Below are 25,342 nucleotides of genomic sequence, written 5' to 3'. Positions count from 1 at the left end.
ATATATATATATATACATTTTTTTAAAGATTCTGAAATTGAATTGAGGTGTCCAGACTATGCAGTATCTGTTTCACACCCTCTTTTTCCACTGCAGTTTTTTCTTTCTTCAGAAAAAACAGTAAATCAGAGAGAATGCTTTTTATTTTGACCTTGTAAACTGATTTTCAACCTCCTGCCGGCGCCTTAATAAAGTCTGTGTGTTCAACTCTCCAAGCAGTCCTGCTAACATTTACTCTGACTCATGTGATCTGTTCCAACATTCCTGCCTTTATTGTTATTATTTGTCCTGTAATACCTCGATGGTCCAGTGCCAATGAGAAAATACAGGTGCTATATTTAACTACAGGATCGGAGAGCAGAATAAACGAGGAGCTTTCACTCTGTTTTTATTTCATAATACAGCAAACAGTTCACCCTCTTATTCAAGACAAAGATTTAAAATTAAAAAGGTATTTATCGATGATGCATGGATATGAACACAGCAATAACATATTCTACATATTTACTAATATCACATATCCAAAGAATACAAAGCAAACAATGTATGGACAAAGTATTTGCCTATATAGCATTATTTTGTTAATAATGAGGAAATGACAAGTTAAGGGAAAGGATCTGTATTTTTTAGCAGAAAATAGTGATGCACAACTGCTGCAGTTTTTATTATTGTTGCTGTAGGAAACTTTTCTTTGTGTTATTCTTTGGACACAACTCATAACCTTTAAAATCGTATTGTGAATTTGGTCCGCTGAACAGAACGCACACATAATACACACATAATTGGAATAATAATTGTGCTTTTATGTAATCATTTTAACCTCTGTGACTCGAAGTCAAAAGTAAAAAATACAATATTTTCTTCTGAAATGTATACATTTCACTATAGTGAAGAAGACGTGTGAAGCAGAAGTAGCAGAAAATGCATATAAAAGCCAGGGTACCTTGAATCAACCTCAATTATCGAAACTTCCGGGTGGGATGGAAGAAAACAACGTTTTTTGGTGATATGACTCCCTTATTTTGTACACGTTCTTCTTACAAACTAAAAAATTAAATAAACGGACTTCTATTTCTCTAATACACGATCTTCGACTAGCGTGAGAGGTTTACAGGTGCACCGGCCACAGAGTACCCGGAAGTGACGTGGAAGTTTCACAAGAGCACGCTATTGGATCGAACGATACTCACATGGAGAGAGAGAGAGCGAGAGAGAGAGAGACATGGGGAGACAGCGGGTGGACATCTCTGAGAGATCCAACGGAGCTTAACGGTAATACGCTGTATTTTGTATTAATTGTATCAAGTGACGTGACGTTGTCACGGCGACATCAGACGGGTTGGTTTGGTCACGTGGTGATCGTGTTTGGCCGGTGTGGCTACGGTAAAAATAACAACATCGAGAGAGTTAAAAAAAATGCGACTCTTCACTCGACTTCTGATCGCTTTCCGTCACCAACTCGACACCTGTGACGTCAACTAAAGAAAGAAGCCGCAAACAGTTTGACTGATACACATTTTCTGCTTTAAGCATCAAATGTGTCGAGGTGTTTTTTATGCTTCAGATTACGCAACGGAGTGGAACATCTCTCTGAATATTAACTCTTTTCCTAGTGAGTTTTAACCGGGAGAAGCAGGAAATTACAGGCTGCTGTTTGCTTGTGCAGGAGTGGAGGCTAAATTATAGTGAGTGGTCAAGAAGTGGTTGTCTTCTTAGTGAAGTAGTGGCCAAACCGAAGGTAATAACAATAAAAAAAGATCCTGGATGGGACAGTTTGAATATTACACAGACCTCTCAGTATACGGCAAAGCAGAAATTAGTCTTCATGAATTCCTGAAACCGATCCAAGTCATAAGCAAGTAGTTATGAACCCTTCAACAGATAAAACGCTATTACAGAAACAGTGATCCCGTTATAGTCGAATGATTGCCCTTTAAACTCAAACTATGTGTTTATGAGGCGTTTGGACTCTTTTTATACAGGGAGAGCATTGACATTCAATCTCATGATAGAACCGGGTTCCCTTTGTTACCATAAACACGGGCATTGGAGTTGACCTTCGCTCAGTTCACACCATCCAATTCCCAACAAAACTAGGAGGAATACTAACAAACAAATTGTGTATTCACCTGCAACTAAAAATTGTGACCTGCAAAACGCACTTTGGTTGCCTTTTTTAGAAAAAGTGAAAAAATGACACTGTTTTAAAAAATGAATGAGCCTTTTTGTTGAGTTTCTGTTGTCTTTGTGTCCATGTTGACTTAAAATATGAAATTATTTTTGACCCGAGGCGAGGATTGAATGATTTGAATGACGAGTTTTTTTTTTCTTCTTCTGGATTTGTTGAGAATGACAAAAATATTGAATTATCATATATATATATATATATATATATATATATATATATATAAAATAATTAAATATTATATATATATATATATATATAAAATAATTAAATATTTTTTGGGTACATTTATTTATTTTTCTGTACAGTCAACGCATGTCGATACTTGCATCCTTTTTTTGTTCTAATTTTTCACATTTTATTTATTTCTCGTTTATTTGTTGTATAAGTATTATATTAAAGTATGCAGAGAACAAAGTGGAACCCGGAGGCAAATTCCGTGTATGCTTAAGAATACGTGGAAGCCAATGAACCCGTTTACTTTTAGTGGTTTAACCCTCAAACCCCCTCATGTCGAGGAAGCGGGTCACCCCGACGACACAACGTTTGTCCTGGTGTCAAAAGTTCCCGCACATCTGGGCTGCCGGGGGCCACACTGAGCCGAGCATCCGAAGCAGAGGAGGAGGAGGAGGTGGTCCTGATGCAGGCGTGGAGATGGGAAGCTGTCTTTATGTAATGGACATGTGAAGCGGCGGCGGCAGCAGCAGCAGCATGGCCTTGCAGCTGGTCTGAGCTCTTTAATCCCGCCCCCAGAGGCTCGGCTCCTGTTTGTTTCGGGTCGCACTCTCACAGCAGCGACTCGGTCGGTGCCGCGTCCCATCAGGCTTAAGGAGTAAGCCCACCGCTGTGTTTCGTGAGATGAAGCCATAACTAAGAAGTGAGGTTCTTACGCGTCATCACAGCTGTGCTGCCCCTGATGAGGATCAATTGTTACAGTACAACCGGGATGGCTGTAACGTGAGGAAAGTACTGTTGTATTTGAAAGGTTTCTGAGGGAGTTTCCTCTTGTCTGCATTTGCTACTCTGTCTGCAATTATGACACAATCGCCTGGCTGCCATTTTTCTGACCATTTTGCACAATCGTTGGATCCCACAGCCATGCAAATTTAAAGCTAGTATTACAAATGTGGAAAAAGAATGAAAGGGAAGGCGGTGCGTGTGATTTCCCCCCGGCTGCAGCAGTGGGTTTGACAGCTGTGCAGAAAGTTTGTAAAACGAGAGAATTCCCATGAAAATGTTGATATGGGAAGCGAAGCGAGCGACGTTGGACGAAATCAGGTGATCGTAACAGCAAAAAACAACTAGTGGTCAAATTGCCAACGTTGGCCGACGCAAGAGATTTAGTTAAGATAAACTATTTAAAGATTGATTGACAGTCCAGCAGCCAACAAGAAGGAAGTGCAGACTCTCGTTTGTCGTGTTAACTCAATTTATTGATGTCTTTGTACATTGAAACAGAGTCTTTCTTTGTATTGATTTTAGAAAATTCAACCTTCAACCCATAATGTCTGTTGTGGGCTCAGTGTTGCTCAATGTTTTCCTTCAAATGCAATTTTCAAGTCACCATTAGACGGTGCGACCCACAGCGTGGCACACAGGGCACCACGTGCACTTTAATTCACCGTAACAAGCTCTGGAGCCATTAATTGCTGCTTTTTTTTATTGCTTTCACATGGATTGTGGAAGATGGCTATAAGGCATTTTTCACACATTTGTTCTATTGACAAAAGCATTAGGCAGCATTCCTCCACCCCACTGAACAAATGAAATAACAAATGAATTATACAACAAAAGTGTCAGAATGATAAAAGAAAAGGGGGTTTACAGTGAACGCTTTAAAAATAGACGTGACATGGGCCCGTGCGCTGCGCAGCTTGTAGCACAGCCTTTGAAAAGCAGTTGAGTGGAAAAATTCAAAGAACAAATGTTGAGTCGATAACATGAATGTCCTGCCCCCCCCCCCCCCCTTCTTCTCCCTCCTCCCATGCTGCCTCTGGCCTCCTCCTCCTTCTGAGTGACATTTCTGTAACGCCGTCGTCCGAGCGCCGCTCCTTGAAGCTCTCCACGGCCCGCAGCTTGTCCCACCGGGCCTCACGTCTGCATCGGACCACCTAACGCCCATAAACCCAGCTTCAGCTTTCTTTAAGAAAGTATACAGGCATCTACTCCATCTCCCGGTGACCCCCCCCCCCCCCCCCCCCCCATCCGTTTTGTCGGCTCCTTCTGGAAACAAACAAACAACAGTCCAATGTGTCATTGTATTTGGGATGGGGCATTAAAATATTTCCACTGTGAGGTTTCATTGGCTAAGCGCTGTTTCACCCTTAGTGGGCCTTGGCTTTGCAGCTAATATTATGCAAGCTTCACTTCCCGGAGGAGCGGTGGAGGAATTTAGGTGGTGGTTTCTTGTCTCGTGGCTACACGCTGGTTATGAGGAAAGAATTATGCATTATTTGTATCATGGAAAAACACCAATATTATGTGGAAAAGTTTGATTAAAATGCAGCTTACATCAATGATTAATTTCTATACAAACATCTACATTGTTTTGGTCGTGTGCGTGCGTGTGCTTTTAGTTTGTGTGCACGTACTGTATTCGCGCAGCTGCACGTGGCTTTAAATGTACTTCTCTCTTGTGATGAGTCTGCTAGCCGAGCTTCTATAATTACCACAGCCTGCAGCGCCTCATGGGGAGCGAATTAACACACACGAGTGGAGCAGCGCACAAGTCACACTGGCCCAGTGTGCGTACGCGTGTGGTGTCTGGTTGTGTGGTTGGCAGTATCTCCGACCGCTGTCTGCACAGTAATATGTGAATAAAAGGGATTGACCGTTACTTGCAGATCATTTCCCCACGAGCACCGTGCGTTGGGGGGGGGGGAGCATTAATCTTGCGAGCATTATCTATTTCTATCATCCATGTTGGCCAAACGGGTTCGTCCCCCCTGCATGAAGTCAACACATTAAGGGCCAAAGGTCATTTTGACGGTCAAAGGTCAAGGTCATTATAACCTGAAATCCGTCCTATTCTCGTCAATGTGTTTGCTCGTATGCTAGCTGGGACAGCTTTTGGACGTGTGTGTAAACATGATGCTCGGAGGTCTAATAGTCAAAATAAGAATCTGACTTATTTCAAGTTCTCTAAATGAAGGAGAGAGTTTATTGGAGTCATTTCTCAACTAAAGGAAATACATCAAAGTTCACTATATATGTTATGAAAAAGCAAAGTATGATTCTTATCTTGACTTATGATCTAATACGAAGTAAACCTACTTAAAGTTTGACAGTAAAACAGGCAGTGAAGTTCTGCGTGTTTCTACGGGTGCATTTCGCTGTGCCTGAACAGGTAATGATTATCTTAATGATCCGATCACTGACCTGCTGCCTGGAAGGGAACAGAGATTGAAAGGTGAACCTCTGTTTGATTGAACTGTTGCCATGCCGACAGCAGACACTGAGCCAATCATATTGGCCCGCAGAGACCTTTACTGAAAGTTTAATTGCACACACTATTTCCAAGTTTAACACTTGCTGGTTCAGTACTTTTTCAGAACCTTTCGATAGGCCTGCTCCACTATAACAAGATATTTAGATATTGAAGTGGAATGTGAAACTAAGCAAACAAATTCTCTATTCAATAAATAATCTTTTTGCATAAAGCAACACAACCAAATGGACTCTTGAACAAAATGTGCAATGTGTGCGCAATGCACACAAGAACAACCTTTCTGTGTTTGTGGTGACATTGTTGTGTCAACACAACAGTTCAACACAGACTCCAGAGATCAGCAACAGCGGCATCATGATATTCTATCATGAGCCAGTATACTAACTATTGGGACAGTCTTCCCTTAAAAAGCACTCTGATCCGCTAACTTCCATCAAGTGAAGCAGAAGCAGTTATTCAGGAACTTTACAGCGATTCTATTGTTTTAGATTTAAAGGTTTTCTGATCAAACAAGCAAACGACTTTAAGCAAATTGTTAAGTACCCAAACTGATAAATGATTTCTTAAAAATGCTTTTAAAATAATTTCATGGCAGGCACATACCTGCAAGCGTTACCGTAAGACTGAGAAGACCTCCATGGAAGACTTGATTACATATTTGTTATGGAGTGTGTGTGCGCGTGTGAGTGTGAGAGTGGCACATATTGTCTACACCTGGCTGCGCAGCGTGCGATGGCAGATTGTAAAGGTAAACCTCCTGTAAGCTGCGATGCTGCGGTTTCTCTTATTAATGCGGAGGACACAGGAGCTGTCAGTGCTGTTGTTCCGCTGCCGGTGAAATAGTAATGAGTGTGTGTGACCGTGTGGTTTACAGCCCCGTCGGGCTCGGAGGGGAGCCGCGGGCACGCGGGGCACCGACCGGCCGATCGTCCGTGCACAAAGGCCAAACACGCGCGCTGGGAAGAAATCACATACATCACAATATTTCAGACCGGATGCCTCGATATGGAGATTAGGAGGATATTGGTGCTTTGGCCAAATCGATAGCACATTGGGAGTTTTGATAAATAATTCACAGTAATGTGAATTCAATGACTAAATGGAAGAAGGCAAATAAATGACAGTCCAGTAAGTTTGCCAATTACATCATTTTACTGTAATGCAGCCTTTAGAAGCAGGAGAAGACAACATGTCTTATTGGGATACACATACACGTTATCCTGAGTCATATCACAACCCATAACACCTTAAACCCGGTAAACTGATTTTGATCATCAGCACATATTTTCATTAGATTTTAAGAAAAAAACAGAGGACTTGTTACTTTTTTTGTTTTATTTTTTTATTGTAAACATAATCATTTAATTTCTTGTATTTTTTGCATCTTTCGAAGAGCCATACAGAGCTCTTCAGTTTTAGTTTGCATTTTTGTATTGTTGTTTCCAAGCTTTTAATGTTGCGTTATTAGTGCACTTTGCTCCGAATGGAGTCAGACTTACTTCACCAACATGTCCCAATTTCCTAGTTGACTGAAAAAGAAATCTATTTTTGTTTAAGACGGATGTCTGAGCAGTCTGTTGATTGAGGAAATGCAATTTAAGATCAAAGCTCAGATTGCTGTGACTTTGGGTGACTTTGGGTTTGGATACGATTCTGAAAGAAAGTAGTTTTATGTTGTGTGTTGGGTCAATTTTTTTAATTTGGTAAATATTGTAAACACTGGAAGGCCTCTTTAGCTTCAGGCTAAGTAGCTAGTGTGGATTTAACGCTACAAATAAAGTAACAACAACAAAAGTATGTCCTTGTCCTTGTCCACTGCTCATGTACGGAGATGCCCTTTTGTGATGGAACCGTTTTATTCACCTTTTATTTTTTTTATCAAGAACGCCTCAAGCGTTGTTTTGTTTTTCTCATAACTCGTCCCTCCTGAGCCCGCAGGCCTGTGACCTGCCGACCTTTTGGAGCTTCAGCCTCTCAGCCGAGCGGCCTTCTCTCAGAACGAACAGTTCAGGTATTTTAGCTCCGTGCTTCCACTGATATGCAGCGCCATCTCCACCTCTCTTCGCCATTATTTAACCAGAAGTGAGGCCTGCTGTGTTTTTGTGGTGTTTGCAGGAGCGCAGAAGTCCCCCCCCCCCTTTAGCCTCACCCCGGGATACCGGCCCTCCTCCCCCGGCAGCCCTGCGGGGGCGTTGCCTGAGGACGCAGAGTGGACAAAGCTACTCCACTTTACCCCCCCGCCCCTCCGCCCCCCGGGTGCATGATTACGTTCCGGCTGCTCCCTTCCTCTCTTTATCATCCCCAGAGGTTTGAGAGGATAGAAGGGGGAGGGTGGGGCATCTGTTCCCCGAGCCTTTTTTCCTTTCATCCACAGGCAACCCCCCCCCCAGTGAAATACCCTCTCTGGTAGATCTATTTTTCCATCACTGTCCTCACATACCGTCTCTACGGACTCACCACCTCCCTTCATCTGAAGTCACCGCTGTGAGAAGCTCGGAGGCCACCCGACGGGTCAGTGCCAGAAGTGCAGGTCTTGCTGCAGGTTATTTGTACGTGCTCATCGAAAAGTTCAGACTTACGGAGAGAAAGCAGAAAACTGTGCCAGGCACTTACGCTTGTTTAATGCTAATAACCCGACGACCACCCGTCCAGAGTTTGTCTCACCACAGGTTGAGAGGACTGAAGGAATCAAAGTCGAACCAACGTGCTGTAATAACGGACACGCGGTGCAGTCACATGTGGGATTGTAAACCGACTGGAATGGAGAGAACTGATTGCTGATATATTTTTGTTTTCGGTACAAAGGGATTTTCTCTTGTGCAGAAGCCGTCTGTCCTACTTACAGAGACGCCGCCGCAGCCTAACCTGCTGTTCCCAGCTGGTGCCGCTCTGAAATACTCCCCCCTCTCCACCCCCTCTTCCTTTTTTCTTCTCCTCTCCTCTCCATCTCCCTTTACTCCTCCTCTCGCTCTCGCTCTCTCTCTCTCTCTCTGGAGTGCGTGCGGAAGGCTCCGCCCCTCCTCGGCTCTCCGGGCCGCGCGTCCTCCCTGCGTCAGACGGCTCCATTCATGAAAAGTGTGACGTGAGCGGGTCTTCAGCCGCCCACTCACTTCCCCGGTGCTGCAGGAGTTAGAGGAATGCCCGTTGATCTCCGTCTCTCTCTCTCTCCACGCTCTTCTGGCCGTTTGCTTTGCTCCGTCTTCACCGCCGGTTCATCCTCTCTCCACCTGGCTTAAAAAAAAAAAATCCCCCCAAAAATTCCTTCTTCTGTTTTTTCTCCATCGCCGCCTCAGAGCTGAGCGAGGACCATGAATCTGAGCCCGGTCTGCTGTGAGTAACCTGCTGATGCCGTTTGCTGTACATCTCAGTGGAAATGTGTGCAGGTTCCTTTGCTTGCACATTTATCTTTGTATTTTGTTTATGACGTGTGTGCGTGCGTGTGTGTGTGTGTGTGTGTGTGTGTGTGTGTGCGTGTGCGTGTGCGCGCTGTTTGTACTGTACGTGGATCAGCGGTGTCCGTGTTTGTTCAGCGGCAGCGCTGCAGGAGTGTGGCCGAGCGGTCGTGCGTCGGTGCGTGCGGCAGCTATTTTGGGCTCAGCGGCGATGCTGCTACTGCTGCTTCTTTTTGATGCAGGACGTCTCTCTGCCCTCTGAAGGGCGGGTGGGAGGTGGAGGGGTCAGACGATGCCCCCCGCCCCCCCCGGGGCATAAAAAACGCTGGTGGTCAGAGAGAGCGAACTCTCTGGGACACGCGTGTGTTGCGCAACATCCGCGGGCTTTTCCATGTGTGTCGTCAACAAATCACGCCCACTCTCCAGGTTTTGTCTTTGCCCGTCTTATTTGCCCGTCTTCCCCCCCACCTGCTTCACCGTAGTTGACCCCCCACCACCCAAACTGCGTATTCATCACTGTTTATTTAGCCCTGCCTGGCAGCAGGACAGCTGTGTGCATGCCCACCTCTGTCCTCTGCCACTACACATGTTTATGTAACTGCACAGGATGAGCAGCCGGGCTTCAGTGGAGAGGAGGAGGAGGAGGAGGAGGGGGAGGAGGAGGAAGAGGAGGAGGAGGAGGAGGGCAGAGTCCGCTGTCCATCCAGTCTCCACACGGGGAATAATGGCTGCGTGTTTGCCATCTGGATTGTACTTCTGGAGTGTCTTACACGTATAAAATATAAAAAACACAGAAAAGTTGCAGGAGAAGGCACTGATGTGTATTGATTCCCTGCCTGTGTGCTGTGGGTGGAGGCAGAAGAAAGGGAGATGTGGTGTAACACCCACTTCTCGCTATATCTGACGTGCCCCATTTTTTTCTGCTCTGGTAGCTTTTGTGTGTATTTTCGTACGGCGACCATTAAAATGGCGTCCGCCACAGCCGGTCTCCTGCGCGATGAGTGTTTGTCTGTTGTGTCACTTTAGTGTGTGTGTGTGTGTGTGTCTTTCTCCCTTTTTGGCGGTGCAGGCCGGCCGTCCTTATTAAAGGAGCACAAGGGGGATTGTTGTGGCAGCAGCTGCTCTGGTGTGCAGTGTTGAGTGTGTGTGTGTGTGTGTGTGTGTGTATGTGTGTGTGTGTGTTTGCCTATGTTGTTCTATGTGTGTGTGCGCGCGCTGCTGTTTCCCGGGCCGTGGGGGCAGACAGGCCCAGTTCACACGGAGCCGGCTCCTCTTGTGTCCTTTGTTGTCGCTCTGGGAGTCTTTTTTTTTTTTCCCCGTCGTGGTCAGTAGAGCGTCACGCCGCAAGCGTCCACGGTGGCGGCAGAAAAGCTGTTTCTCTTTGTGTCCGTTTCTGTTGTCCAGCAACAACATTTTCTCCTCGCTATCTCCTCCCTTCCCGATGCCTGGCTAATCTGCTTCTCCTCCTTCTACATCCCCCTACGCTCCTCTCTCCCTCCACCGTCCCTTCCTGTCGGCCTGCATTCATCATCTCCAGAATGGAGCTGGTTAGCAGCTCTTTAAAGCTCTATCGTTAATCTTTTGCTGGGAGCGAGAGAGAGTCTGCTTCACTCAGAAGATACTCAAGCGCTGTGAGTTCATCCAAAGCGAGTACGTGGTAGTTGAAGTTTATTCTGGGAGGCTGTGCGTCCTGGTTGCAGTGGCTGAGTGAAGCCGGAGGGACAGCGCGCGTCACACGCCGTCCTTCAGTTATTTATTTTCTCCAGTTCTGACGGGTACTGGCTGAGGCAATTTGAGGAACAAATTATGTGTGTGTGGAGTACTAATGATTCACAGCCATGTTAACCCTGTGAAGTGCAGTGTTTTCTTGAACGTTTTGTTGTTTTTGCTGAGCTGAGCCCACCCGACACGCTCCCTGTGACCTCGGCCGGCTTTGACCTTCTTCCTATTTGCCCAGCAAAACCAGTCAAACCCGAGCAGGCAGGTCGGCAGGCTTTATTGCTCCGCGGTCCGTGTCTCCAGCCCTCGGCAGGTCATAAAAGTCAGCTCAGGTGAGTCGCCAGATGGAATCAGATAATGAAGGAGAGATTGGGGGGTGGGGGGGGACGTCAGCCCTCTGACTGCAGATGCCTGAAAGCTGTGCCAGAATTTATTTATTCGCCCGCTCCGCCGCTGTGACATTACCAGCGGATTACTTTCACCCACGTTAGGCTGCCCAATCCCCTCTGGCAGGACTGGTGGCCGTGGTAGCCGGGGAAAGCTAATTTAGACATCGGCCCACATCCCGACAATCAAATCAGAACTGGGTGGCTGTGTCGCCGCGGTCATGTTTCCGAGGCCTCTGGATTCGATGTTTTGGGGGGGGGGTTGTTGCTAAATATGTTCTAAATTCTGTGTGCCTCCGCTGACAAAGAAATGCTGACTTGTGACTGCGATAACGCTGTGTACTCACGCGACCGTGGCGGGCCATGAAAGTCCATAGTCTGCACCGGCGAGGGAAACTAGTACAAATACCAGAGTTCAGCTGCTCAACTGTGACCCAGAACAACAAGACGGTCACGAGTAGTCCAGACTGTGGAGACGCCAGAGCTGCCGATGGTAAGAGCCTCTTGCCTTGTCCGGTGTCATTTTTTATTTCTCTAAGCCGTTCCCTGTTATTGGTCATCAGAGGCGCTCAGGAGGGGAAGAACCTGTTACGGTTGAGCAAGATACAATCCAGCTTGTTTTTCGCACAACCTCACTTTATAAAGAGTGTCGTTATTCCAAACCCGTGTTGGAATAGAGGGAGTGTGGCTGGTGGCAGAAGGTCGGGGCGGATGCTGTGTTGACATGGTAATGTGTGAACGATGAGGTGGTACGGCGGCCAAATCGGTTCTTTGTTGGTGGCGCAGCTGTCCCCTGAAGGTGGCTCCCCCCCTCTGTGGGGGCCCGGCAGGGCTTCCCTTAATGAGGAGCAGGAGTGATGGAGAAGCAGACCAGGCTGCTGCTGCTGTGTTAAAGGTCTGTTTGTTGCTGCGTTGATGTACCGCAGAGGGAGAAAGTAGAATACGCACAAACTAAACAAGCATGTCGGTGTTTGCAGAGTGCCGAAGTCCTCTCCCCAGAGGATTGCTGGAGTATTGGGATTAATGGATCCGGCCGGACACGCCCCTGGTGTGTGTCTGTGTCTGTGTGAGCATATGTGGTCTCAGAACCTGATCCTCCTGCATCACCAGCTGCCGCGCACACACACACACACACACACACACACACACACACTCATAAAGTATGAAGAGTAACGACATCAGCGAGGTCTTTATCTGCCAACGCGGCTCCACATCCACAAGTGCTCTCGTGTGCTGAAGACGTGTTTGTCGTGATGCATCGTGCCGTTGGTCGTTGGATTTAGGTTGTGTTTAGAGGGGCATGAGAATGAAAGGGAGTGTTTAGAGGATAGATGGAGGGGTGAATAGGGTCTGTGTTTGTACAGCTCTGTAGAGGGATTAAAGGATCAGCCCTTGATAATTTCTCTCTCTCTCTCTCTCTCTCTCTCTCCCTCCCCCTCTTTATTCTTTCTGCTGAGCATTGGCATTGTGTACTTTACTGAAGCATTGTGTACTTTATGCCAAATTAAAGTTCAACGCCCGGGGGGGTGGCGGTCAGCGCGTCCTTTTTGCCCAGTCACAACCCATTTCGGAAAGTTCTGTAAATATTGACCGTGTAAATGAAACCGCGGGCCCTTTCTTGACGAGGCCCAGACATTATTCATGGGATTATATGTACATTGAGATCTCCATTAGAGATTAACGGGGGAGAAAGAGCGCTCCGAGTGAGCAGAGAAGAGTATGGAGTTATTATAATCTTTCTTTCTGTCCAAACGTGGCCTGAACTCATCATTTCGTCAGTCTCCGTCGTGTTGTCGGGGTCGCTGCGCGCCTGAACGCGCCCAACCGCGTCCGCCGGTGTCAGAGGCACAGCTCAGAGGATCTTCCGCGGGGTGGAATTTCAGCGCTGGGCCTCGAGTCGCCCGGCTCGATTGCCTCTGCTGAGGAAGAGGCGGATTTATTGGATACCTGAGAGAGGATTCTTTCCTTCCCCTGCACTCTCAGCAACGTGCTTAGAGACCGGCCTGCATTATAGATGAGCTTCTGGCAGCCGCGACGCTCTCACAGCGCTCAGGTTACACCCCCCCTCCTTCAAGTAGAAACAAACAGATACAGTGCATGCATTTGCATGGACATCAGCCTGGAGGCACATTGTTTGTTTCACTCTCATCTCCTCTTTCCCCCCATCTTCTGTTTTTTATATTTGGTGTCCGATAAAGTAAGAACAAGAAATGCATCATCCGACGCCAACGTGTTTGGCTCTGACATGAATGCACGCAGCGTTTCTGCAGCAAAGCTACTTGCTTCAGAGAAATCCTGCGGTATCCGAGCCTGAAGGTAAACGTGACGTGTTTCAGTTTCCCCCATCAGACAAACCTCCACGTACCACAGAGACAACTCCCCGCTTCCTGTGTCCTCCCTCCTGGACTTTGATCTCCCGTTCCCGACTGTACACACTGGACGGCCTCCCGCTGTCTCCCCCACTCTGCGCCCTTCACTGATTTCAAAATAGATTAGATTTCTAAGGGCAAGTCTTTTTTTTTTATAGTTTTAGTTTTTTAGAAAGTAATCGGCACACTTTTTTTTCCCTTGACAAGATTGCGTAAACGAGCTCGGTGAGATTGGGGATTATCGGCAATCTGTTTGTTTGAAAACACACTGTATGTTGCGGTTGCAACAAATGAACGTCCCGATGTGGAGGACTTGATGATTTCTGACTCCCAGCGGAAATGTTGAAAAAGACACCGTGAACGACAATAAACGCTGGAAGACCCGGCGGAAGAGAAACAAAGCAGTTTTCTTCAACATCGTCATAACCAGGCTAAATGCTGAGGTGGATTAACCACGTCGGCTTTGGTTGATCGACAGGTGTAGTTTTCTTAACTACGTCTGTAGTAGAAAGCATTGCCTTTTAGTTCACAAGTTACCTTTTCAAAGCACAAGATATTCACGCATGAACATGAGTAGCTGAAAAAAACAAACTGTGTCCAGGTGAGACATTAAGTCGCGTGATGAAAACTAGCATTTTGCTACTGAAGCCTGTGAGTTTCACTTAATAATTAAGTTAAAAGTAATTGGTGGACGTTGAATTGAGACGATCAGGTTTCCTCTTTGTTTATTCTTTAAGGTGTTGTGTTCTATTTGCGAGGGGGTGTTGTTGTTTTTTATCTGAGGGACTTTGCTGACATAAAGTCATAAAAGTCATAAATCAAATTGCAGCTTTAATTTATGGAAATGAAGTTTTATATTTCTTGATAATTTCTTGTATATATCTCAATTTGGCCAATTGTAGACATCCATTTTGGATATGATTTCAAACACGTGTGTCGAAACCAGGTTGTTGCTCTGCTGGTTAGGCGGTGAGAATGGGCTGTGCGTGCCAGATGTTTAGCTCTCAGCGGTCCTGATACACAGCAGGGCTTTTAATCTCTGCTATACTCCTCCTGCTGCACTGAGAACGTGTGTGTGTGTGTGTGTGTGTGTGTGATTAGTTTAGACCAACTATTTCCCGGAAATTTCCCAGAATATCATTATTCAAATCTACTCCGCAATGCCTTCATTCACAAAGTCTGTCTTATGCTCTAGTTTAAAGCTGATCATTTCTAACCTCCTCCACCCTGCAGTGTTTGCGCTCCATAGTTAAAAATAATCATCGGTAATGAAAGCTCTCGCAATCCCAGATCCATGAGAGGAAATGAGAGGATTTCCTTTCTCTTTGACAAAGTAAAAGGGCCCCGTGGCAACAGTTACAATCCTGTTATCGTTGTGTCTCATGTATCTACAATATTCCAAATGGATTCAACGCATGGACTTTATTAAACGTAACCTGTCTCTCTTTTTTTGTTCTGTGTCCATGTCCCCCCCCCCGCCCCGTAGGTGATATTAAACATTCCGAAGACCAACCCGTGCGTTAGTACGCTCCCCACTCGTTATCTCCGGGTGTCCCGTGCACATGCACGACACCATGGGTAGCTCCCCAGAGGTGCTCTCGTGGACTTCCTGCCCCAGTCTGCTGGTGGGCAAGCTGAAGGAGGAGCTCAAGCTCTCCGGGGCTGTGGACACCGTGAAGAAGTCAAACTCGCCCGACCCCCAACCTCCGCCTCCTCAGGCCCCTCCGTCCAGCTCGCCGCCTCAGATCATCACAGACCTCGCGCCGCCGTTACACCTGCCCGTCCCCGCGCGGACGCCCGGCCAGGACGAGGACTCGGCGCTGGGGGGTATAAGTCCCCCAAACGTAGCCTTGAGTGTGGACTCGACGCGGAGCGAGGGCAGGCACTTTGACAACAGCGTGCTGCAGCTGCAGGAGCACGAGCAGGAGGAAGCGGGATCGCCGGCCTCCTGTGAGCACGGCGGGTGCGGCAGCGGGATGGAGGAGCAGACGGGGGAGGGCGATTGTCCCGTGGACCACAGTGGAGAAGGGAAGCAGAACAACCACCATCACCACCATCACCACCACCACCCCGACGACATCAAGCTGCACTTCCAGAGGGCGGGGCCCGGGTCGGGTGGCTTCTTAGAGGGGCTGTTCGGTTGCCTTCGGCCCGTGTGGAACATCATCGGGAAGACGTACTCGACTGAATACAAGCTCCAGCAGCAAGGTCAGTTCTGGCTTCTTATCTTACTTTTTAGAGGCAACGCACTCTGGTTAAACTAATTTCTGTTCAAAGAATTTAAAATACCCAACCTCTGGCTCATCACATTACCGCTGTCGTTGAAGCTGTACAGCTGCCTGGTTGAATTGAGGTCATAGTTCGGGTAGACTCACCTTGCTGCAGGGCTCCAGGATCGAGTTACAGTCCGACACAACGGCCCGGGTGCTGTTGTTGGTCAGCTAATGCCCGCATGTAGAGGCCCATGTTATTTTAAAAGTGTTTTTCCTCAAGATAGATTTTTTTTTTTTTAAAGGAATAGATCAACATATTGAATTCCATTTTCATTCCTTTTTGTCGTCACAGTTTTTGTAGAGAATATATAACCAAGGTAAAGGTTGTTGAAGGTCATTGGCTTTAGCTCTGCTGGTACCAAATAGCTTGAGGCATCAAGTTGTGTAAATGATCACGTTCAAATATATGAGGGAAATGACAAAGCAGCATTCCAAGTAAGTTATTAATAACATTGTATACAATAGTCCATCTCCTCCTCTCTATGTTCTCGGCCTTCTCAAACACACACACACACACACACCGAAAGTGCCTCAGGCTGCCTCTAGGTCGCTCTATAACATCTATACATAGCACATAATGTATTTATGTACACAAATCTACTCATCCAACTCTGCGGCTAAGCTTATTTCTAAAAATGCTGAACTATTTCTTTAAAGAGCTAAGAATATTGATGGACAAAATCGATGCTAAACCTATAAAGAATTAGACGATTGCGTACAATTCCAGAAGCCTCCATCTTTAGCCTTAATCTTGACGAGCTGTAACCTTTTTGTTTCCAGACACGTGGGAGGTTCCATTCGAGGAGATCTCTGAGTTGCAGTGGTTGGGCAGCGGTGCACAGGGAGCCGTCTTCTTGGGAAAGTTCCGCTCTGAGGAGGTGGCCATCAAGAAGGTGCGTGAGCAGAAGGAGACGGACATTAAACCCCTGCGAAAACTCAAGCATCCCAATATCATCAGCTTCAAGTAAGTCCAAATGCATTTGCACACTTTTAAAAAACAAGTTTGTCAACATCAAGATCTGCGGGTTGTTAAATGTGTGTTTTGTCCATTTTAGGGGGGTGTGCACCCAGGCGCCTTGTTACTGCATCATCATGGAGTACTGTGCGCAGGGCCAGCTGTACGAGGTGCTGAGGGCGGGGAGGAAAGTGACTCCCAGGATGCTGGTGGACTGGGCCACAGGCATCGCCAGCGGCATGAACTACCTTCACCTGCACAAGATCATCCACAGGGATCTCAAGTCTCCCAAGTGAGTTTCCTCGTGTTATTGTAAGAATATCGCATCATTTCTTAGATTCTCCCTGCAGTCTTGATTATTGGGGCTGTTTTACTGTCACTGCTGTGTATTCAACTAAAGTACATTACGCAAGAGTCTCCTTTACAATTGGATTGAATAGACGACAGCTAAATAAAATAAACATGCTTCAGTATGTGTGAGGCCAATTGTATATCTCCTCCTGATCCTCAAATGAGTAGTCTGCTTCTTGGTGTGTCTCTGCCATGGTTACGATGGTCAGAGCAGCCTTCCTTAAGATGTCTTTGCCCACAGCTGCAACAACAATTCCTCCTTCAGCTCTGAGACGTTTGACATTAACTCGAATGCCGTTGTCAGACTTTAAAAGCTATAGTCGCCTCGGCGTAAGACAGCGGCCGGTCTTAACCCGCTCCTGCAGTCTCCTCCTCGGCTCTCTGTAGCCCTCTTTGTTTCTCTAATCAATAGCAGCACGCTGCTGCAGCGGCAAACACTGTATCAGTCAGCAGGATGGTAGCGGGCTGAATGTGCTGGGAAGGTCAGTCTCATTCAGCTAATGGGGGGGGGGGGGGTGGTTCAAATGCAGAAATGTGCTTATGTAACTGTTTTTTACCACAATCAATTGTTTTGAATGATTACCGTATTTTCCGCACTGTAAGGCGCACTCAAAAGCCTTTAATTTTCTCAAAAAACGGCAGTGCGCCTTATAATCCGGAGCGCCTTATATATACATATGGATCAATTGGTTAATCGGTTGATCCATACTGGTTGTACACGGCACTCAAGGCGCTCTGCCAAACATGCCAAAGCTCGGTCTACGACGGCGAGATGCTGAGCGGGCGCTCAAGCGCGTGAGATAGGGAGCTTCTTTAAGGGCGCGTCGGAGAAACAAAGCTGATGAGATACTGGGATTAAAGAGCGAGAGACGGTGCCCTTTTTTTTTACAGTAGCTGAAGCATCTTAACGGGGAAAATAAGTTATTCTAAAAAGGGCCCTTGGCAGGCGGCGCGGCTGGAGAACAGCCGAAGATCTAAGGCGTGGATGGCGAGGGGGGCGGCCGGAGCGGATGCACCTCGCAGCATCGGTCGGACCCTGAAAGCACCGTCTCCCCACATCTCCACATCCCCCCCATCCTCCCGCCCCGACGTCAAACGTTTGACTGCAGTATTATGCGCTTTATAATCCGGAGCGCCCCATTTCTGAAAAATGTTCTAAAATACGTCATTCATTGAAGGTCCGCCTTATACGGTAAATACAGTAAGTCATCGGACATGGATTAATGTTGGTCTGACGCTAAAATGTGAAAGGGTGAACCAGTTTTTTGATATAGATGATTATTGGGCTGCTATAGAATTGACTTGGGCCTCTTAATCACACGGTTGGACATGGCTAACAAGTCTGTGTGTATTCTGTTTGTGTCTGTTTGTAGTGTTTTGGTCACCTCCAACGACACCGTGAAAATCTCCGACTTTGGAACGTCCAAAGAGCTCAGTGACAAAAGTACAAAGATGTCCTTTGCGGGTACAGTGGCCTGGATGGCCCCGGAAGTCATAAGAAACGAGCCCGTGTCTGAAAAAGTAGACATCTGGTGAGTACTGTCTTAGTATTTATGTGTAATATATCAAGAGCCATTTGTTTATACGTCTGTAGTGAGAACTGACTTACATTCTCTGGTTGAAGGTCATTTGGAGTTGTGTTGTGGGAACTTCTCACCGGAGAGATTCCCTACAAAGATGTGGACTCCTCGGCCATCATTTGGGGTGTTGGCAGCAACAGTCTTCACCTCCCGGTCCCCTCGACCTGCCCGGACGGCTTCAAAATCCTCATGAAACAAACATGGTGGGTGCTGATCCGACGTAATGTCTGTGCCATCTTGGTGCAGCACAACTATTAGCACAACTATTAGCATTTATTTTGTTGAAATGGTTTGACTCAATGCACCACACCGGATTCTCATTGAATCATATCTTTCTCTGTCACGTGCCGACTGCAGGCAGAGCAAGCCCAGGAATAGGCCTTCATTTCGTCAGATCCTCCTACACCTCGACATCGCCTCTGCTGATGTCTTAGGAGCTCCTCAGGAGACCTACTTCAAGTCTCAGGTCAGCACTGCTACTGCAAAACGCAGCATGTCTGCTTGGTGTGAGTCACAGAGCTCCGTACACTTTTAAGATGACTTTAATTATGCATCCACATTGAGTGGAGTTCGCAAGCCTTTGACACTATTTACTTCTCTTAGATAATACCATTCTTTTGATGTCTTTTGTGTTTTGAGAGTGAAATGGCAACTTTATTTTCATTGTTCCAACACTACAGTCAGAATGGAGAGAGGAAGTGAAGAAACATTTTGAGAAGATCAAAAGTGAAGGCACCTGTATCCACAGGCTGGACGAGGAGCTGATTCGACGCAGGCGGGATGAACTCAGGTGTGTAAGAACACGCACAAACAGATATAAACAGAAAGAGATCACAGCCATCCGTAGCGTTTCCTGATTTAGACCTATTAATGTGATTTACCATCAGTTTAATTACTTGTAAATGTATCGATTTCTTTCAGTTAATTGTATAATTTCCAAACCAAACCAGAAGTTGTCAGAAATGTATATTTGTCTGCATTTCTCAATCTCTCAGGCACGCTCTGGACATCCGGGAGCACTATGAGAGGAAACTGGAGAGAGCCAACAACCTCTACATGGAGCTCAGTGCCATCATGCTGCAGCTGGAGGTCCGAGAGAAGGACCTAATGAAGTACGTAAATAACTCCTTTATCACAACAGTCATCAGCTTGCTTCACCACCGACCTGCTCTAGTGTGTAAACTAGCATTTCCTCTTCATGACAGGCATTTTCAATCGTTTTTATATTTGAAATGATTATATTGGCTAGTAAGACAACTGACTGTATATTCAGCTAGTAAGAAGAACAGGACAAGAAGTTATTGTTTTATGTCTTTTACACTTTACCTGATTTCTGTCTATTAAAGTTCAGAGTAATGAAATCACAACCCTCTGTAGAGTCCTATGTGAATAATTTGTTCCCTGTCATATGACTCCTTAATAATTCTGCCATCCCTGCAGGCGAGAGCAAACCGTGGAGAAGAAATATCCAGGGACCTACAAGCGACACCTCGTCAGACCCATTGTCAGGACCAACGCTGTAGAGAAGCTCATCAAGAAGAAAGGAAGCATGTCCCACAAACCAGGGATGCCCCCCACTAAAAGGTCTGAAGCATAACAAACAGCTAATTCCAAATGAAAAGGTTTTGATTTGATGTTTCAGCTGCCACGTACCCATTAGCGTGGATTAGCAGGTTTGTCCAGATGATTAATATCCATTAAATTAGAGACAATTCTCAGTAAAGTATTATGAATTACTAGATGCTCTGGTAGAGCCAGATGTGTCATTAAAAGGCATTGGATATAAGTGTTATGAATCGATTCGGTTACATTGTGTTAATGTTCTCAAATGAATTTATTTCAGACCGGACCTGCTTCGTTCCGATGGCATCCCCAGCCTCGACCCACTCCCCTCCCCTCTATCGGCCAGCCCCAAGCTCTCCACGCCTCCCGGAAAGGCCCGCCACCGCAGCAAGCCGCGCCACCGCCGGGCCAACAGCAAAGGAAGCCACGGCGAGTTCTCCGGGCTGCTGAGGCCTCTCGCCGCGGCATTGGAAGACACCCAGTCCCTCCAGGAGCAGCCGTTTCTCCTCCACCAACACCACCACCACCCGCAGACCGAGGCGCCGTTCCTCCCCTTAAAGGGCCGGGAGCAGGCCGTCGTAAACTGTGCCAACAACCTGCGCTACTTCGGCCCCGCCGCTCCGCTGCGTAGCCCTCAGACGGACCACCTCCAGCGACGCGTTTCTGAACCCAGCCCCGACCTCATTTCCACCGCTGTGGATGCGGACACGCGACTGCGCACGTCGCCCGCCAGCCCCGACCCGGTTCCCGGTGCCGGCGCTGGCACTTTGTGTCCCTGCTGCCAGGCTCACCCCTTCCCTGGCTGCCTACACTGCCAGGAGACCCCACCCGCGTCAAGCCATCCGGAGTTGCCCCACTACTCCCTACTCAACACCCAGGAAGGCACTGCGTCTTCTCTCGGGGCTCCGGGCAAAGATGCAGCCTCGGACGGAGAGGCCGCAAAGAAGGCTCAGCCACAAGAACAACAGGCGCCCCAGCGCGCTCACACCCTGCTCACTGCACTGCCCCGCACTCTCAGGCCCCTCAGGAAGGTGGGCAAAGCCGGTTTTAGTTTTTCTGCATGGGTTTGTGTTCGTAAAACTGTGAGAGATGATTTAATAACCGCTGTAATTGCTTCTCTTGCAGGGTGGCGACGAGTCATCTGAAGAGGAAGAGGGGGAGGTGGATAGTGAAGTGGAGTTTCCGAGGAGACAAAGGTAAAATACGTCTTCTTCCGCAGTTGCATTGGCCCACAAGGCGGAAATGAAAAGCGGACTCTAGTTCTCATAGGACTGCTACTACAGAAGCCGTCAGACCTGTTGTCTTTTGGTAGGAGGAGCTTAGGAAAAAGTGGAGCTGCAGGGCGAAATCAATGATTTGCCGTTTCCAGAAAGCTTTTAATCTTTAAGGTTTGCCACTTTGTGCCTACCTGCGCTCTAACACTATAACACTATCACCCCTTCCTCTGCCCCCTCACAGACCTCATCGCTGTATGAGCAGCTTCCAGTCCTACTCCACCTTCAGCTCGGAGAACCTGTCGGTGTCTGACGGAGAGGAGGGAAACACCAGTGACCACTCCCACAGCGGGCCCCTGGAGAGGCTGAGCGCCAGTCAGGAGGAACATCTGGACGAGCTGCTGTCTCACACGCCGGAAATCCCCATCGACATCTCCACCCAGTCAGACGGCCTCTCCGACAAGGAGTGCGCGGTGCGCAGGGTGAAGACCCAGATCTCTCTGGGGAAACTGTGCTCCGACGAACACAGCTACGAGGTACTCGCCTTAATCTCAGCCGCGCTGGTCACGATGAAATAATGCGCTCGATGTTATGGAGCAGATTCTGAGTAGGTCTTTTCGCTCTCATTTTTCTCTCAGAATCCACTGCAGTTTGGGGATTCAGACGGCGATACGTCGGAGGCGGAGTGCTCCGATGCCACCATCAGAAACAACAAAGTCGGGGCCCCTTCCTCCTGGTGAAACCCAACCACAGGGCTGCGTTCAGTTTTTGCCTGGAGGCCATCGTGTCCCACTCAGCCTTGCAGAAAACCCAGCAATAAGAGGACGACATCGTATACAAAGCTCCTTATAGCAAACCCCTCCACGCAATCTCTCCCAGAACCACGCTTCCCTCCGTGATCCCTCATTTCCCATCCTCTCTTGCACAGCATCCAGGCAACACATGGCAGGGATTCCCTTTTGAATGATAATGTACAGTAGATCGTGGAACATTCATAATTTATTTTTGTCTGCGTTTCAAAATCTGAAACGTCTCTGATCATTCAGAGAAAAGGAAAAAAACCTTTTTAAACTGAGCAATCGTGTGTTGTGAGGACGACGATGATGCGAAGGATGATGAGATGAGGTGTGATTTATATCGCTGTGATATTCGTTTTTTCAGGTGACTGACGCAGACGAGAAGTGTCACTACAAGCCTTTCGATCATTGCTGCCAGCATCTCATTGTTTTAGACTGAAACCCACAAGGAACCCCCCCACCCCCCCTTTTACTAAAATAATTTCATCATGAGTTTACAGGACAGATTCCTGTTACCCCACCTCCACCCCTCTGATCCCTCCGCTCCCCCCCATTGGAGAGTGGGGAACGATCGCTTTTCAATACAGTTTGAACACCAGCATGAGCAACTTGCCTCGCAACCGGACACTCTTCCTTTCTAAATAAATGAATAAAAACCCAACGCGTGTCTAGTCGGTCGTCAGGATCCCCGCTGAACTGTCAAAGCATGCCGGCGCAGATTGCAAAATGCAAACGCTGCCAGAAGACTGCATGAAGCGGACGAGTTGGCAGAGCAACGGAGACGAGGACTGACAACTAAAACAAGATACAAAAACACCGGGAAAAAAAGAGACTTTTCCTCTGCTCATCCTTCTCCCAGACACGGCAACGTCATTGTCATCACCAATCAGATGTGAAGACCGGAGTTGTTGAGGGAGTTGTGCGTGTGTGTGTGTGTGTGTGTGTGTGTGTGTGTGTGTGTGTGTGTGTTGGGCGTCTGTGAGAAAACGGCCCTTTCCTTTCCATTCATCGTCAGTTTCGGGTCTCATCTCAGGATTGTTCCAGGTCTGAGAAACTGGACTGGACCAACTAGTATGGACCATACAGGAATATAAAACGAGTCTTACAGACAGCCTCGATGTTCAACCCTGTGTTGCTGTAACTGACATTAATCTTATGTCGAGACGTAGAGCGTCAAGGTGCAGTACCCCATTTTCTTGAAACCACCATCATTTCCATTTTCCAGCAGTGTCATCTGTACTGGCTGATACACGATGTCCAAAAATAAAAATAATTGTTTGTGGTCTTGTGAATAAAACTGCAATATGCAGGTTGGCGCTCAGGTGAGAAAGAAGTTCCTTGCTCGGGATCTGCGGCGTCTAGCTGGCTAGACACAAAACAGTGAGCGGTGGCTGTCGGTGAGCAGCAAGTGTTTAGCAGCTTGTTATAAATGCTATATTCTAAATGTTCATTAATTGGCCTTTGGAGGTGTTTGATGCTCAGGTTTTATGTCACTGATTGGAAGTATGAGCAATATATCAACCATTTTACATTTTATTCCTGCCAAGGTAATTTATCTGGAAATCCAAATCCTAAAAGACCCAGCAATATAACCATAATTTTTCTTGTTGTCTTTGAAAGGGGATACTGCACCGCTGAGAGCTTTATATTTATCCCTATGAGTGTTAGTCATCCACCAGATCGTGCGGTTGAATAATAGTCAGCCAAGGTTGAATTTAACAACAATGATGTCACATCGTCCGCTTACATGTTCCCCGGCGGCTGAGATTCTGAGTTAGGAATAAAAGCCAGAGACGAGGCCACAGAGCAATAAAGACGCTCTTGGTTTTCAACAACCTCATCTCAGTGTATGTTACTCCTGTATATCGGCGTCTATCATCTGTTAATGTGATCTGTTTTTCCCTATAACGTCTAGTTGAAAATGAGCAGGAAATCATCTGTATCGCGTCAGTATTGGGCACTGCAGGAGGGTGCATGAGCAGCACAAGGTGGATCTAAAACTGAACTAATGGATCAATTACCTTTTGCTTGAAAGCTTTGGAAATAATCACACCTGATACAGAACGCAGCTGCTGCTTTCCTCGAGCCTCCTTCCACCTCCTCCCTCCGTTTACGTTTGTGTGAAATAACCTAGTGTATTGTAATAACTGGGTAATCAGACCAAGCTGTTAATAGCATTGTCTTTCTGTCATATACCCTGTGAAGTGTGATTTGTTGTAAAGTTTTAATTTAATATTGATTTCTTGTTTTTTTTGTAGCTGGCCTACGTGATTATTGAATTAATTTATTACGAATGACTGGTTAGGTTTCAGGCAGCTTAAGAAATGTCACGATCCATGATTCCTCTTGGGAAGTATTATCAAAAGGAAGCACAATGAACAGGGGAGAGGACAGTATTTGTATGGGAGGACAAGGCATCGGCATCATTTTGTTTCTTTGTGACTCAGCAGGGGACCATTTAGATCACGGTGTACTGATTTGACAGACTTAAGTTACCAATGTCAAGCATTCCTAAGGTTTTTTTAAAATGTGTTTCTCTACAAAGGCTATAAGGAATCACCAGTACAACCAAAAGCTGTTGCACCAGAGTAAATAAGACCTTACGGCTGGAGGCATGTGTGATGCTGATTTCTGCACTTCTGCAGAGATCCATCTCTGTTTTAATTTTAACCCAAATGCCAGACTTCTGGATTTTGGTGGAATTGTTTCCAACTGTAGACATCATGTTGCCTCGTCCAATGTTTCAAACATGTTTTTTTTTTGTTACTCTCATCTCTAACTCCCTTTCCTGTCGAATGGCATTACGATCAACCAATCCTGTCAGTTTCCTGTATAATCCAGTGTACAGTGCATTTGGTATCTGGGAGAATAAAATCAGAGCAAACAACTGCATGGAATAAATGCTGATGTACTGTACCCAACTCGCTGTGGTCCACCTCTTCTGTTCTCATTTACAGATCCATTTATTCATAGTTTATTCTTGCCTGTTTCACATACGTCCACAGTACATATAGTACTACGGCAACATACAGTTTTGTAACAAAAGTGCTATACATATGAAGAATATCTAAATTCCCATGAACAATGTTTGTGACGCGTAGTTACGAAAA

General features: G+C 46.7%; 1 protein-coding gene across 4 annotated transcripts; it reads left to right on the top strand.

Moving 5' to 3' along the window:
* The first annotated feature begins 1,165 nt into the window (after window positions 1-1,165).
* map3k13 (mitogen-activated protein kinase kinase kinase 13) lies at window positions 1,166-25,153 on the top strand. Of its 4 annotated transcripts, none has more exons than XM_078091166.1 (14): window positions 1,166-1,272; window positions 14,986-15,707; window positions 16,553-16,736; window positions 16,828-17,019; window positions 18,452-18,610; window positions 18,703-18,861; window positions 19,016-19,124; window positions 19,339-19,448; window positions 19,654-19,770; window positions 20,099-20,242; window positions 20,502-21,252; window positions 21,347-21,417; window positions 21,680-21,971; window positions 22,074-25,153. In XM_078091166.1, the coding sequence occupies exons 2-14, from the start codon at window positions 15,062-15,064 to the stop codon at window positions 22,173-22,175; spliced, it is 3,036 nt and encodes a 1,011-aa protein (XP_077947292.1). In that variant the 5' UTR covers window positions 1,166-1,272; window positions 14,986-15,061; the 3' UTR covers window positions 22,176-25,153. The 4 variants fall into 4 exon arrangements, with proteins under 4 accessions (XP_077947292.1, XP_040057646.2, XP_077947293.1 ...); XM_040201712.2 differs by lacking the exon at window positions 1,166-1,272 and adding an exon at window positions 7,966-8,963; XM_078091167.1 differs by lacking the exon at window positions 1,166-1,272 and adding an exon at window positions 8,042-8,144.
* Window positions 25,154-25,342: the final 189 nt, after the last annotated feature.

The sequence above is a fragment of the Gasterosteus aculeatus genome, chromosome 16 (genome assembly GCF_964276395.1).
Source record: "Gasterosteus aculeatus chromosome 16, fGasAcu3.hap1.1, whole genome shotgun sequence".
NCBI classification, from domain to species: domain Eukaryota; kingdom Metazoa; phylum Chordata; class Actinopteri; order Perciformes; family Gasterosteidae; genus Gasterosteus; species Gasterosteus aculeatus.
Note: the sequence above shows the minus strand (reverse complement) of the source record. Positions and strands in the feature narration are given on the sequence as shown.